Source organism: Buteo buteo, chromosome 2 (genome assembly GCF_964188355.1).
Source record: "Buteo buteo chromosome 2, bButBut1.hap1.1, whole genome shotgun sequence".
Classification (NCBI taxonomy): domain Eukaryota; kingdom Metazoa; phylum Chordata; class Aves; order Accipitriformes; family Accipitridae; genus Buteo; species Buteo buteo.
Window position 1 is genome coordinate 68,808,095 of NC_134172.1, and position 16,285 is coordinate 68,824,379.

At 55.0% G+C, this 16,285-nt stretch overlaps 1 protein-coding gene across 1 annotated transcript; it reads right to left on the reverse strand.

Moving 5' to 3' along the window:
- Positions 1-1,215: 1,215 nt before the first annotated feature.
- On the reverse strand, positions 1,216-14,925 carry PABPC1L (poly(A) binding protein cytoplasmic 1 like). The gene is made up of 16 exons (XM_075022556.1): positions 14,851-14,925; positions 13,406-13,617; positions 12,412-12,605; positions 11,789-11,904; positions 10,876-11,015; positions 9,395-9,489; positions 8,980-9,117; positions 8,345-8,440; positions 7,203-7,469; positions 6,561-6,651; positions 6,139-6,264; positions 4,642-4,766; positions 4,170-4,263; positions 3,123-3,253; positions 2,182-2,271; positions 1,216-1,574 (listed from the first exon to the last, which is right to left on the reverse strand). Exons 2-15 carry the CDS (start codon positions 13,596-13,598, stop codon positions 2,188-2,190), a joined length of 1,890 nt encoding a protein of 629 aa, XP_074878657.1. The 5' UTR covers positions 13,599-13,617; positions 14,851-14,925; the 3' UTR covers positions 1,216-1,574; positions 2,182-2,187.
- Between the last annotated feature and the right edge of the window lie 1,360 nt (positions 14,926-16,285).

Sequence of the window (16,285 nt, forward strand, 5' to 3'; positions counted from 1 at the left end):
CACATTTTTCCTCTAGAGACAAAGCAAAAAAGCTTCCAGCCAGTTACACTGTGGGAGAAATAACAACTTAAATGAAGGTCCTGTATATTAAGTGGATTAAAGTCCTGTATAAGCATGTCACTGAGAAGGAGGTATCTAAATAGCACAAGGTTCAGGCTGAGACATCCACTATGAGGAAAAGAAATATTGAAGGTCAGAGGAAGAATTGGCAAAATAAAGGCAAAAAGGAATGATGAAAAGCCCCAGGGAAGAGTCCCAGCTGAGCAGAGCAGACATCATGCAGGAGCAAATGTGTAAGCGATTCTATTAAAATGCTGGCAGGAAAACAAGAGGTAGGAGGGATGACTCAGCAGCAAGCTGAAGTGAGAGTATGATACGGCACAGAAGGAAGATGGAGACGGCAACACCAGCACACAAGTTGGACAGAAAGTAGGTAGGTGGTGTTGATGGAGGTATGCTCCTGTCAGCTCAAGGAAGCAGTCAAGTAAGGTCAACACATCGCCAGCCTGAAGTACCAAGGAGACTCTAGGGACTGAAATTCCTAACTAGGAACAGCGGGGCATTAAGGCCAGGATGACTACAGCAACACGCTCTGGGAGAGGCCCAGAGAGCAGAACACAGTAACAACAGGTCCCGGCTACTCCTGCAAGCAGGGACCGTCCCCGTGGGGCATGATGTGGTTATGAATATTTTCAGGCTCATCAGTGACTCCTTGAAACCACTGGTCAGGAACACGCATTGGAGAAGCAGCTTTTGATTTACAGCTACTCCACACTACCTCAAAAGCCGGGTCTTGTGCACCACAGACACATACACACACAGTGTGGTGACCAGCAGAAGACACTCGGTGCCAGCACTCCTGCAGGCGTACAAGGTCCATTACAAAAGGAGAACCATGGGAAAATGATGCCTTTTAAAAGGAAGTTAAAAACAACTAGCTAGAAAGGATAAAATCCAGGTAGATGGTATGAAATTTGCTTAAAGCCATCCTCCTAGAGAGTCAGGAAGGATCAGGAGAGCCTGTTGGTTGGCAATTTCTTCATTTAGTCCTATATGTCCCTTCCTGTCAGCTCTTAGGACTGCCATCCCACCAGCATGACAAGCTTCAAACACCAATTACAGCAGCCTGACCTAAGTCCATCCCTCCACCTGCATGAAACAGAGAAAGAGTATTTGCTGTCTTTCTGCAAAGGGAACTAACCCATGCTTTGGGGGTGGAAGCATCAGTTCTTTATTAGTGTCAGCTACAGGAACAAATAAAACTACAGAACTCAATAAATTCACTAAAAATGATGATCAGCACTTGTCATTTCCTGGGCAACTGAACCAGGCTAGGTTCCACACTACATTTTCACAAGATGCTTTCAGTAGCGAGAAAAGAATTAACGAGGGAATTTTTTTACGGGTGCAGGAGGAAGAAATTCTGCAAGGTTTACAATACACACAAAAAAATAGGATGGGGCACTGAAGACAAGCCAGGGGCACTGTACAGGCACGATTCCAAAAGCATGGTGGGCTTGCCGCTGCTGTTCTTCAAAGGCAATGTTCTCAGGGCTCGCTATCAGTCCTGAAGTCTACAAGAAACAAAGAAACCGCATATGCAATTTTCAACTGCTAGAGGAAGAATTTCATCCAGACAAGATGAAATTCACCTGAACTTGGATTAACACAGTTTCTTTGAGATCACAAGTCAAGAAAATACTATCTTCAAAGGGGTACGTGAGAGTCTGAATTGCTTCTTAATGTGTCTCTCAGCCTCAGCAGCAGGGCCAGCTCTCCTGATCAAGCCCACACAGGACCACTAACATCTTACAGGGTATCTACTGACAAGGTTCTGCAAAAACCACTGGGAAGTCCCAGGAAAGATTGTGCTTGTCCCCACTAGACCTACAGAAAAGCAAGGTCCTTTCCTATCTTCCTTTCTGGCTGGACAGTCGTTGCCCTTGTCAACATAGGAAAAAAAAACAACCCCACATAGAACTATGTCTGCAGTACGATTAAGTCTGGAAAATGGAGGATGCAATTTAAGAAATGGAATATTACAGTCAAAGATACTTATGTTGCTCATCAAGCCTTTCTTGGTCTGGACAAGAAACCCAATCCCCAGTTTCAGAGTCAGAAACCAGAGACCCTGAGCACACCATGTACACACCAACGCCTGCAACAGCTCCGTGCACCTACCCGGGGTCACTGCAGGAATGCCGTGGTGCTGCTCTTGTGCGATGTCTCGGTAGCCTGGTGCGCTTGGAGAACAGCCACTGCTTCCTCGATCTTACAACAGAGAGCACAAGGCGGGGAGAAGTTGAGTTGCTCCAATGTAGGAGCGCACTGCACAAGAAGTGCAATATTCCAGGTCCTGACCTGGCCTCTGCACAGACCCACTTCCAAGAGGTAAAGGACTTTAATAATAATAAAATCCAAGTCTGCTGCTTTTGCAGGAGACTGATCAGCCCAAAGATCTCTTCTGCCTCTTCCCTAGGGAAATGCTGGGGCATCTTTTCTATAGGAGTCAGAACTTGCCAGAGAGAAATCAGACTTCTCCGTAGGTGAAGCTGCCTGACACCACTCAGCAGAGCTCACGCTCCTTCACAAAAATGTCAATGAAAGGGTAAAAGTGAATCCTGTCTCCAAGGAGCAACAAGGAGATGCAGTCAATTCACTGCAACTGTTTTGATGGGAACCAAAGCTGAACACTCACCAGGATTAAGGAGGAAACCGAAGAAATGCTGCAGAGAGGCAACATTTATCTGGTTTCTATTCTCAGGAAAGAACATCTCCCTATCTCCTTCCAGAGAGCAATACCCACCCTGCTTTTCCCCTCTCACTTCCTAGCCACCTCCAAACCACCCTCAGAGCTTGGCCTGGGCTTTTGGGGAGCTGCTCCGAGCTTCTCCTTTTGCTGAAGTTGGGCAGGCATTCAGGCACTGGGTGGAGTGCCATCAACGCGGGGCCCTTTCTGCTCATTTTTCACTTAAAAAAAAAACACACTACCAAAACAAACTCCAGCTACTTTCTCTTCCCAGAGCTAGCAACATCTTTGGCCCATCTTATGGGCCATGATCACCTTTCCTTGCAGCAGCAGGTTTGGGATGTGATTTGTTTGGGCACCGAGTGCCTCCTACCTTGCAGTGCAGGGAGTCGGGGGACTCTAGGAGCAGCAGCAGCTCGGTGTTATCAATCTCCAGCAGCATCCCAGTGATCTTGCCAGCCAGCGAGGGATGCGTTTCATGGATCAGAGGGTAGAGTCGCTCACCTGCTCCAAACACCAGGGAGGACATCAGCGCTGTGCAAGACCTCCAGCATTTTCAAACCCAGTGCAAGCCCTCCTGCCCTCCCAGGTCTGTCCTTTCAACTGAAAAGGGATACAAGGGTGGTGATGGTGGTGGAGGGGGGGGGGGGGGGGGGGGGGCGCGAAAAATCACTGCTCGCAAGCAAACGTATGCCAGCATGTCACAGCAACAGCGTTTGCAGGCAGGGAAGCTGCCAGGTAAAGCCAGACAGCAGCAGGCACCTGCTGTGGGAGAAGGGCAGTGGAACGGTGAGTGCTGCCCACGCCTGCCCACCAGCGTGCACGCGAAGGGACCTGCTTCTGCAGGAGCAGTTTCCTCCTGGGGCGGGAAAAGCTGGTCCATGCTACGCTTTTGCCAGGCCAAGCTGGCAAGGCAGGCAGAGCAGGGCAGCCTCCCTGCAGCAGGGCGAGCGATCCCCTCCCACGCCACGGGCACCGGCCGCTCCACCAGCGGGACGCCAGACAGCACCCGAAGCCCAAGGACTGTGCGGCAGAGCCGACCCTAACCCCTACGGCCGCCAAGCTGTTCATCAGCGCCTGAGCATGGCGATGCAGGATGGCTCAGAGTTCAGGGGAATCGCACGTGCCCTGGTGCAGTCTGGTCGGGCAGGATGGAGCTCTGCCTCTCCTGCAGAGCTTCGCCAGACACTGTCTCGCTGCTAGGCAGCTATTACAGACAGGGAGTGGTTTTGCTGCTTCCATACCCTTCCAACACAGCCTGAATTTATTTATTTTTTTTAAAAGCAGCATAATATCAGAGCAGTGACACAAAGGCTTACAGCTTCTCCTAGCAGCTAAGTTTTCCCTGGTGCATGCAAGTCCACATGCCCGCACAGCCCCACAGCTGGATCTTCTCCAGCAGAACAGCCATGACACCCACCTATCATTTGCTTCTGCTCCTGAGGAGGGGCTGCTGCAAGCATGGATGCTGTCAGCGGCTCCTGCCCCTGGACATGCACAGCAGGTTCTCCCGCCTGGAGAAAAAACAGAGAAGAGCAGCAATCAAAGGCTGGAGTGACGTGCGAGTTACCTGGCGTGCAGGAATGGCGCTGGTCCCCAAACACAGTGGCGCATTTCCCCCTCCCGAGATGCTGATGCAGACTCCGGCATTGCCTGTTTGTATCCAAATACCGGCTTCCAGGAAAGCTGGAGCCAGGCATTGCAGCTGCACAGCTATTGGATCCATAGCCCCAGTTACCCCAGCAGCCCCCAATAAAAGTCCCCATAGCACCAGTCATGAACAGAGCCATGGGGCTGCCTGGGGTCAGCAGTCACGTTAACCCAGAGCAGGACCAGGACTGATGCAACGTTGCGGTGGCCGTGCCAAAGCTGGGAGCCCACAGAGCGGTTACCTGCGGGGCCACCACGGGCGGGTGGGCATTCCTGACAGCTGAGGAGTACTTGTACTGCGGGGCACCCCGTGGCAGGGTGGGCGAGGAGGGCACCCGGGCGCTGACCGTCTGCGTCCCAATGTTGGCTGTAACAGGGATGGGAACATTTCTAAGGAGGAGCCCGTTAAACACATGCCTGCACTGGGGAGGCTGAAGCCACAAGGGCAGTGTGCTCAGTCAGAGGGTCCAAAAAATCCCCCCATGGGCTCAAAGCAGCCCCCAGGTCAAAGGCAGCTTCCCCGGGACAGGCAGGGCACTGCCATCCTGCCCACTGGGCTGGGGCGGTCTGATTTTGTGCAGGGGACAGGAGAGCTGGCAAAGGCACCTAACGCCTCGTTGTCTCTCCTCCAGAAACGCCCATCTGCATCAGCAGCCAGAGGACGAGGACAGCACCGAGGAGGGTGGGCTGCAAGAGCAAGTGCCCTTGGGCCCCAGCTCACCCTGGCTCCCCTCCTGCAGGGAGGCGAGGACAGAGAAAGGAGGGGACAAGGACAAAGGGAGAGGGGATGAGCCAAAGACAGCCCTCCTCGTCCCCCTACTTGCTTCAGCAATAAGACACTCAACACCACAGATGATCTTGGGCTAAACTGCACAAAGCTGGGAGGGTTCTAGGTAGATGCTGCCCCACCAGACAGTCCTATGTTTTGGGGGACATCAGACCTTCACCCACTCACCAAGTGGGCAGCTTCCACCCTACACTACTTAAGTCTCTCCTCAAAGCCTGTCCACAGAGGAGCCTCAGAAGGGGCTACGCTGTGAGCCCCGGTGAGCATCCTCCTCTTCCTCACTCACACGAAAGGCAGGGGGGTGACAGGACAGACACGGGGTTGAAGCAGTCTCGGGGTGAGGAGTGCTCTGGGCACCACGTGCAGGACAGAAGCTGGGTCACCACCCCACCAGCCCTGCAGTGGCACAGCCACGTCATGCTGGCAAGGTGGAGGGGACGCCCCGAAACACAGGGACAGCCCCAGCACAGCCAGGCACTGGGGATGCCAGCAAGGTCTGGCTCTCAGGCCACAGCTCCAAACACCTCTAACGTGAGCGTGTTTTACTGGAGGCTTGGCCTTGGCAGCAGTTCAGCCAGAGCCTGTAAGAACCTCTGCTTCTGCCCAAAAGGTCCTTTCCCAGCCTCCACCTCAGTATGAGCACTAAGCCTAGGGTGCTGTGGCTGCATTGTCATCATCTTTAACGAACATATTCAAGGAGCAGCAGCCAACGAGACCAATCTGCATATCAGAGACCTGTCCCATTACCTGAAAGACCACAACCTTCCCCAAAAGTTACATGCTTATTTACTACAGACACCGCTCCAGTCCCATCACACCCAAGGGCAGACTCTTCCATGAGCAATCCCACAAACCACTCCATCTTCAGAGGCAGACCCAAGCTCACAGCAAGCACCCTGGCCAACGCACAGCCGCTACGGTGATGTCCGAGCCGGGTCCTTGCCCCACTCACCCACTCTCTGGGCCTGGGGGGGCACGCGGGGCACCTGGGTGGAGGCCTGTCTCATGGTGCTGATGTTGGACAGCAGGCGCCGAGGCGGCACGGCAGCCCTCAGGATGGGGGTAGCTGCAGGATATGCTGCTGTAGAGACGGAGTATAATTAATAAAGCTTCTTGATAGCAAAGACATGGAAGGACACGTGGTGGGGGAGTGACTGCGGTGGGGGAAAGCTCAGGAGCACCTCACCTCCAGGGCCAACCCTAGCATCTCATCCCCCGGTGCCCATCACCATGATCCCTGCACCAAACCCCCGTGCAATTCTCTAGGCAACAGCCCCCCATGGCTACATGCTTTGTGCTGCTTTTACAGACCCTCGGTCTCTAACCAAGCCCAGCTCACGCCGAGAGCTCCCAGGGAGAGACAGGCTGACTCACAGGGAGGCCGGGAGGGCTGCGCACTCCAGCGAGTGGCATGACGGACTGGGATAACTGGGCTGGGGCTGTAGAAGGTAGCTCTGGTTTGTGGCTAGGAAAGGAGAACACGTTATCCAAGGTGACTTGGGAGCTAAGCCAGATCTAACCCAGAGCATCTCAGTGGCTGCGGCACGCAGACAGACAAGCCAAAACCACGCTCTGCAGCATGCCAGGGCACTTAAAGATTGACATCCAGTCCTGCTGCCTGCGTGTCCTCCAGCAGCCCCACTTATCTCCTCCCCGTGAGCTTTTGCACCTCTGTAACCCTTCTCCCTCCCCTTGTTTCATCAGCAGACTTGTGGTCCATGCTTACACCCTCCCACCAAACTCCTCCTTGGCTCCCTCCTCTGAGGAGCAGTCAGTAGCTACCAAATCCCCAGCTCCTCGCCTGGAGCACCCGCACCCCACCAGCATTTTGGCAAGCCCTGCCGCTCACGCAGAAGCCCAGCACTGATCCCACTAGTCCCACTAATCCCACGCCAGTGTGCGCTCGGGGCTGCACAACCCGAGATGGGCTCCTTGGCCCGACTCCCACTCCCCTCCTCCCACCCAGGGCAAATTCGGGTCCCCATGCAAGGCTGCCATTCGGGAGCGGGGACTCACCTGCGGGATGGGGGGTAGGAAGTACCCCGGGGGGGGCTGGAAGGAGCCCAGGAGAGGGCCAGGCAGGGCCCTCATGGTGGCTAATCTCTGCATGTACTGGTTGGTGAGGATTGCTTTCCGCTCCTCTTTCCTTTGAGCGAGCGCGACGTAGAGGGGCTTAGTGCTGACGATCCGTCCGTTCATTTCCGTCACGGCCTTGGTAGCCTCTTCTGGGGAGGAAAAACATACAAACCCAAACCCTTTGCTGTGGCCACCCTCTGTCATCACCTAAAATTGGATTAGAACAAGACAGCTAAGTCCACAGATCACTGCAGTACCCACGAAGCACGGCGCAGCGGGGGAGTACACAGGACCTGCCGGCTGCGGGCACCCCATTGCAGCCCTCACATCCAGGGTGGGATGGATGGGGCTGTGCCCGTGGGGCTCCACGGAGAGGCTTCTCTGGGGAAGGGGAGGATTTGCTCAGGCAAAACCAGTAGGTTTGGGAAATGAAGACGGCAGAGTCTGGGCCAGCCCGAGATCTGCAGCCCGTGATCTTCCAGGGGGTCTGTGCCCCAGCCCCGCAGGACCCACGGGCCAGCAATGCTCCAGTGCTTAATGCCACAGGAGCCAGCAAGGGCTGGGATCAGTGGGACACCATGCCCTGCCCAAGGGCCAGGCAGCATCTGTCCCTGGCAGCTGGCAGGTTACAGGTATCTGACCTTAAAAGCCAGACCATCCCTCTGCACCCGTACGCACGGCCTTCGAGAGAAGCTTGACATCAGTCTTGGTGGCAAGACTGACACTTTTATGGTTTTCCAAAAGGCAAGACACCAGCCTGTCACCACGCTCTCCCCACAGCGAGGTGGCTTGTGTGTCATTTCCATTGTGCAATATTCAGAATGATGTGGCTTTTAAGGTCCCATACCCTGCACCTCAGTGGGGCTGGGGTAACTCGGCAAAGCTACAAGATATTTGCTGAATCAATAAGCTCCTCAGGACAGCGCGGGGTACAAGTGGCATGTCCTTTACACTTGGCTTGAGATACAAGCCATCAGCAGGGAACTATAACTCAACAGGATGATAATCCCGAGCCATTTCTAAGGGCTGAGCATGCTGGCCGGCTGACCCCAGGAGCCCCAGCGACAGCCCCAGTCCCTCACCTTGGCACTGGTGATGGTGCCATAAGGAGAGAACTCCTTCCTCAGCCTCTCATCATCTATCCCGTCATCCAGGTTCTTCACGTACAGGTTGACCCCCTGCAAACAGGCAAAAAAGCAGCTTGGGCTCCCAAAGTTTACAGCAGCTTTTCAAGCTGGATGCGTGTTTCGCCAGCAGCTCAGCTGGAAGGTGGGACATCCCACAAACACGTCCTCTCCAGAGCTGCCTCAGGACCGGTGATGTGGAGAGGAGCCAGGACCGCATGTGTGCTCCACTCGTAGGCAAGACACCCTGAGCGAAGAAGGCACCCAGACTATCACCATGAAGCTGCTCCAAGACCTCAGGAAGCTGCCTCATTTCCAGACTAATATTTTAATTTCTGGAAAAGAGCAAACACATTTGTTCACCTGCCAATATCATCCTGGGTTTAGATCTCTCTCCTCTTTCCTGATACTGCTTCTCAGGACGTTACCAGGCAGTGACTGGATTCCTGTGCAGGTCTTAATCGCAGAAGAGACCAGCACACTGATCTGCTCTGGGGAGCCCTGTGCTGTTCCCAAGACAAGGATGTCCCTGGATGCCCTGGCCATGTCCCTGGTGCAGCCCTGCAGGACGGAGCATCCCGCTCTCCCCTTACCTGGTACCTGCTCACTCGCTCCTGCTTGATCTGCTCAAATTTCCGCTTCAGCTCACTCTGGCGCTCCAGCCGCTTCTGGGCTCGGCCCACATACACTATCCGCCCGTTGATCTCCTTCCCGTTCATGTCGGCCACCGCCTGCCAGTGGAGGGAAGGGCTCTGAGCACAGCGGGAAGCCAACAGCCATGGTTTTACTTTTCACCCACCCCCACCATGAGCAGAGACCTCCCTGGGCAAGGGCAGGGAAGCGGCTCTGCTCCCCTTTGCCAGGTCCTCCCCATCCAGGCACCCCTGCCAGTACCAGCACCCAGGCAAGCACGAAGCCAGTGAGGTTGCCCCCCAAGGAAAGGTGGGAACATCAGCAGGGCACAAGCTCGGGGCTGAGACAGCAGACAGGTAGCAAGGAGCCTCTTGCCTTCTGGGCTTCTTCGTGCTTCTCGAAGTTGACAAATCCAAAGCCCTTTGAGCGGCCAGTGCTGTCCATCATGACTTTGACACTTAGCGTCTTTCCTGCAACAGGAAAGGGAAGTATCTGTCTGAAGAAGGGTGCCCACTGAGGGGGTGCTGCCGGCACGCAGCACCATGCTTGGGAGGCACCATGAGATGCCAGTCCAGCGAGGAGACCGGACGGCCATGGCAGCATGGAGGAGCCAAGCGGGAGGACAGACAGCAGGATCCCCGCTGCAAGGCAGGAATGGGAGGCTGCATGTGTCAGTGAGGGCAATCCCTCCCACCCTGGATGCTGCTTTCATTGTTCTCGGCTCTTCAGTTTCTCTAGCCAGTGCACTGAGTTCCTTTGGCCAGAAGTTATCATCTCCCTGTCCTGGTTTCAGCTGGGATAGAGTTAACTGTCTTCCTAGTAGCTGGTACAGTGCTATGTTTTGAGTTCAGTATGTGAAGAATGCTGATAACACTGATGTTTTCAGTTGTTGCTAAGTAGTGTTTAGACTATAGTCAAGGATTTTTCAGCTTCTCATGCCCAGCCAGGGCACCTGACCCAAACTGGCCAGCAGTGTATTCCATACCATGGGACGTCCCATCTAGTTTAGGAACTGGGAAAGGGGGGGGAGGGATTCGCTGCTCGGGCACTGGCTGGGTGTCAGTCGGCGGGTGGTGAGCAATTGCCCTGCGCATCATTTGTACATTTCAATCCTTTTATTACTACTGTTGTCATTTTATTAGTGTTATCATTATCATTATTAGTTTCTTCTTTTCTGTTCTATTAAACCATTCTTATCTCAACCCAGGAGTTTTACTTCTTTTCCTGATTTTCTCCCCCATCCCACTGGATGGGGGGGGAGTGAGTGAGCGGCTGCGTGGTGCTTAGTTGCTGGCTGGGGTTAAACCACGACACTCCCTTATACATGAACACATATACTGGGTTCGTATGAAGGGTATTCACAAATTACCTGAGATAACACTGGCCAAGCATGGACAGTATTGGTCCATGGGCTGGTACAACACTAAACCCTATCACAAGAGGCATCCTCCAGTAATGGGATAAACTGAAAAGCCTTTTTTGCTTTAAATTCAGACTCAGCATCTTATTCCCAGGGCTCCTATAACCAGACAGCACACTAGTTTCAAGACAATTTAAAAAAACAACAAAACAAAAAAAACCCCAAACACTTCTGTTACTCAAGAAAGTAAAAAACTTCTTTTTTTCAGGGAAGCACCTAATACAAGTTATCCTCCATCATAGCAGCAGAATTGTCAGGACATTACATGTGCTTAAGCCACTGCAGTCCTTTGGTGAGGTGGTGTTTCAGCAAGTCAGACCCTGTCAAGAGAAGGGGCTTGGTATTTCAGGCAAGCTCTTTCCCCAGCTTTCTTTGCAGTTGCCCCAAATCCAGTTTATCAGACATGAGGATACTTTGCTTCAACAACTGTACTCACCAAACTTGGAGAATATTTCCTGCAGTCTGTCGTCATCCATGTCATCCCCAAAGTTTTTGATGTAGACGTTGGTGAACTCCATTGCCCTAGCCCCAAACTCTGCCTCACGCTCTTTGCGGGATTTGAAATGGCCAACAAATCTGCAGGAAGCAAGGAAAGGGACACAAAACCCTCCGTGTCAGGCACGGGCACATCTGTCTCGGTACAGTCCATGAGAGACCCTGTCACCTCAGGCCATGCTTTGCTCACCCATAAACCCACCCTGTGTTTCACATGCAACAACTTCAGCATGTCCCACTCTGGTGTTCCCCTACCCAGACCCCAATTGGCACTACTGGAATGGGGAGTGTGGTAACACAGGGCACAGCCCTGTGCTGGGGATGTCACCCCAGGAGATGCCAAAAGATCCCAAAGAATGCCACCAAGTGCCAGCTCTCTTCCTCTGAGGTATCCCCAAGCCTCTTGGGCAGCCGCCTGCCTCTGCAGAGACAGGGATGTAGAGAATAAGGTGACGCAATGTAAGCGGAGAGCCAAAGAACAACAAAACCTCTTCCTGCCCAGATTATCTGATGCTGACAGCTGAGATCGAGGACCAGCCCTGCTTCGTGGGCAAGCGTTACACAGCCTCAGCAATTAAACACAGCCTGGGCTTGGACTCCTTCCCTACCATCAGGAACGGCTCCAAACCGCTATCACACTTCCACCAGCATTGCCCACGAGTGACTCACTGCCCCGGCGAGCAGCAGAGCCACTGTACCCAGCGGGGACGGGGTGGAAAGAGGGGAGAAACCAGAGAGCAGCAGGAGGTGGCAGCCCAAGCAGAGCAGGCATTTGCTCCTGAGCGTGCACCAAGGCAAGGGAGGAGTAAAGCCAAGTGCGGAGCCAAGAAGACACTCTCCTCTCCAGCACTTACACCTTCCGGTCATTGAGCAACATCCCATTCATGGTCTCGATGGCCCGAGTCGCTGCCTCGTGAGTCTCAAAGTGAACAAAGCCATAGCCACGGGATCCGTTTTCATCACAAACCACCTACAAACACAGAGGAAGGAGGAAGAAAAAGAGACAGACACTGGTGTTCTCCACACGTGCACACGAGTAAGTCGCAGCAAAACCCACCCTCATTTTTCAGGAACATTTACCCTCCCTGACATCCTCCTCCCGCTGCAGCTGAGCCGTGTTGGGATGTTGGCAGCAGGTCAGGGAGCTGGGTGAGCCCAGGGCCAGACCCTTAGTGCTTTATATGATGCCCAGGAGCTTGTGGCTCACCAAGACCCAAATGCCATTGATGCACTGAGCTCAGACAGGACAACATACAATATCTCTGTGCAGGCACTGGAAAGAAGGGGGGCAGGGGGAAAAGCCCCCATTCGTGGGGAAACATAGCAGGGCCTTTTGGCTTCAAAGTAGGTGGGAATTGAAGAAACTTCATGGGAAGCGAAATGAGAAAGTGAATTTCAGCTGGCTGGAGCACGCTGCCGAGAATGCGGGGCAGCTCTGCAGCAAGCCCTCTCCTGTGTGGCCCACGGGCGCGTGTACCTTGCACGACAGGATGTTTCCGAAGGCAGAGAACGTGTCGTACAGGGCTTTGTTATCAATGGAGTCGTCCAGGTTCTTGATGAAGACGTTTCCAACCCCCGACTTCCTGAGCCCAGGGTCCCGCTGGGACCACATGATGCGGATGGGACGGCCTTTGATCACTTCAAAGTTCATGGTGTCCAGGGCTCGCTCAGCTGGTAAAGAAGTGAGTACAGGGGGAAGAGAGGAGGGTAACAGAAACAGATCTCCTTCACATCCTACAGCAGCTGAGACGGGCACAGGAATCAGGGATACTGTTGGACAGAAGCTCGTTAACCTAAATGAGACAGGCAGCTCTGCCTCCCAGGGCAGCAGGGCCAGGTAGGGGCTGCTCTGCTCCCCTCCACCCACACCACTCCTTCCTTCCCCCCCCAAAGCATGTCTGACTCCCACGGGATCATCCATTTCACTGCAAGCTCCAGTTTGGCAGATGCCCAACTCATTTACCCAGCAAGGATTTTGGTCTCCAGGGCAACTAACCCAACACCTTCCCATCACCACTGCCTCGCTCCAGCATGAAACACCTTTCGGTTTCAGCACTGTATCACTGCGATGCCTGCCAGGAGAGGGGCTTCACTTCATGCTGTGAGCCGGCAGGCAGCTGGCTGCCCTGGGGAAGGACAGAAGGAGTTTTGGTGCCCCTCTCCACCAGCTTTTGGAGGGAGGTGACTCTTGCAAGTCACCTTCCTCCCCCCATGAGCCCAAAGCCCAGCTGCTGCATCCTCTCCCAGTCCTTAAGAAGAGATGGGAGTGGGATGGGTCACCATCTGAGAGCACACTGGGATTAGTGACAACCAAAACTCAACATCAGCAGAATATTGCCAAAGTCCCAACAGCTGATGCATCCATTCAGACAACTGCTCCCCCCTTTTCCACTGCCTGCCCTTCCATCTCTTGCATGCCCCAAGCCCCTGTTGCGAGGCAGCTCCTCGGGGCTGTGTTACCGGGAGCGTACCATCCACAGGCTGCTGGAAGTTTATGTAGGCATAGCCCAGCGATCGGCGTGTGGCAACATCCCGACAGACTCGGATGGACATGATGGGCCCAGCAGGCGAGAACTTCTCGTAGAGCATGGCTTCGGTCACATCCGGGTGGAGGTCTCCCACGTAGAGAGAAGCTAAAGGATAGCCAGGGCCACTAGCGTTCATGGTCAATCACAAAGCTCAGCTGCGGAGGAAGACAGACCCGAGGCTTCAGAGCACAGGTTTTGGATCACACGCAGCAACCACAGACCCACGCTGGGGCTGGCCCCACCACAGCAGCGCGAGCCATGCCCTTCCCACCAACAGTGGTGGGGCCAGGAATGCCCTAAGGATGCTGCAGTTCCCAAATTTTTCAGGGACATTTCAATGTTGGTGCAAAAGCTGAGCTGCGGCGATCTGCACATCACAGCCCTCCCACACCTGGGCAACGGCCAGAGGGATACAACACACCGCACAGCCCGATTTGCTCCTTTCAGCACTCAAAACCTAAGAGAAATAAAATGGGAGTTTAATTCCTCAGAAGGTAAACAGCCCTTCTCCACCAGGGGCTTCCATTTTAATTCCTCCCTAACGGCTCCCTCCAGTCGGCCGCTCAGCCAGAGCAAACCCAAGGAGCAAAGGTTTGCTTTGATGCACGGTGCTGCCCTGCCAGGGCAGCAGCTTCCCGCGAGCAGCCCTGCAACCCACGCTCCCAGTGACCCTCTCCATCTCTAAGAAGGCAAACACAGGTTTTTAGCCAGCCTTTCTCAATTTCTCAGCTTGCTGACAAGGCCCCTAAAGCAGGAAAACTGACGCTCGGTCTCTCACTGGTTTTAGCTGGGTATAAAGTTGCGTGTGAAGATGACAGTCGCTCCTTGAGACCCCCGAGGCACTGGCTGGGAAAAGAGAAATGCAGCTCCTGCCCTGAGAGCTTATAAGCCCATCTTTAGGGCTCTTACCTTAAAGCTCAAAAGACCCGAGACGCTTATCAAGATACCCTACGGATGCCCAGAATAAACGCAGACGCATAGGAGAGGTGCATTAAGCAATCCCTCAGTCAAAGGCGAGTCAGCCCGGCGGGCAGAAGATGGAAGAGCCGTGCATCAGCCCCGGGAGCCAGCCCCGCTCCTCCCGCGGCCCTCACAGCAAGGCCGGCAGCAAAATAAAGCCAGGCCGAGAGCGCAGACCCAGCGTTCCCCTGCGGCTGGCGGGGCAAAGAGCGAGGGAAGGGAGTTAAGAACGGAGAGGAGGAAGGCAGAGCGGCGAGGGTCAGGCAGAGATCCTGCCCGGCCCGGTGCTCGGTACAGCAACGGGACCGAGCACTCGCAGCCGGCGGCAAGCAGCGGGCTGCTCGCCCGGCCCGGCCCCGCTCCGCCGGCGGGGACCACCGGCCACCCCCGCCCCGGCAGAACCCGTCCTCGCCGGCCCCCGCACTCACGCCGAGCGCTCCGCCGGGCTCGGCTCGCAGCTCCGCTCCGGCGGCGGCACCCGCCACCGCCCGCCTCTTCCCGCGGCGGCGGCGGGGGCGGGACGGGGCCCTCCCCACCCCCCGCCAGCTGCGGCCCGGCCCGGCCCCGCCCGGCCCCGAGCTGCGCCGGTAACACCCCCCCCCCCCCACTCCGCACCCCGGGCGGGGGAGCCGTAGCCCCGCGGAGCTCAGGGGTTGGGGCAGGGAGCCAGCAGCTGCCATCTCCTACGGGTTTTGCCTGGCGTTCCTGGTGTCTGTGGAGAGGAAGGGCAGGGTAACGCGGCCGCGCTTTGGCCTTCAACGCTGCCGGCGCTCGCCAACGCTGCGTGGCCCGCCCACGCGTTTCTGGGAAATCACCTGCAAGTTCTGGGAGGCGAGTCCCTCAAGCTAAGAAAATCCAGGCAGGAGCCGGTAAGGTACGCGCCGCTGGGTACAAACCCGCTCGGGCGCTCCCAAACTCCACCGCCAGCTCCCTCAACGCCCAACAGAGACCCCTGGTCTCTGCCGTCGCCCGTTGTCTGGAGGACACACGAGTCTTGTAAGGTCACCCTCGTCCACGGAGATCACACCCCAGCTGTGCTGGATATACCCGTACGTGTGTGAGAGGTGATGATTTGACACTAAACGACTTGCTGCGCGGCCGAAACGCTGGATGAAAAAGCCCGGGAGCCTAGGGCAGCGGGCAGGGCACTTCCACCAGCAACTTGCCCAGCACCACCGTGTCTGCAGGGCTGTCCTGGGCCCGAGTCACCAGCACCTCCACGTTTCAGCCAGACCCATTCCTCAGCCACACACCCTCTGCTTCCACACTTTTAAGCCGGGAAGCTAGTGCAGCAGGACAAGTGCCTCACATTGTCTTCAGCTGAACAGGTCTGCTGGATTTCATGAAAAAAGCTGATTCCTCTGCTGCCACGGAGTCCTTGAAGGCTGCTCAGGAGGCACAGGAGTCTGCTCCAGGCAGCACCACGTTAAAGCAAAACTAATCCAAGCATGGTTGCTCAGCTCCACCCCATCCCAGGCTCTTGGAAGGGTCAGCTGCAGTGCAGATCAGGAGAAACCTTACCTTCCCAAAAGCCTTCTGGTGGTTTCCCACACTGAATCACCTCACCCAGCGGTCAGATGAGCATCAGTGCCAGGAACGAGAAGCCCCAGCAGCACCAATTATTTCAGTTAAACAGAGTACACCTGGACTCTTACTGTGGCTGGGCCAGCTGGAATGCCCTTTCCCAAAAAGACAGAACTACTTGAAAAATTAAGATCTTCCTTCAACTCATCACTGCTGCAGACCAGTCTCCTGGACTCATAATTTCCCCCAAAAGAGACAGTAAGGATGGGAGATACTATCTGAATGAACCGAGGCAGGACTAGTGCTCTATGAACAGCAACAGCTAGTAGGACCCAGGAT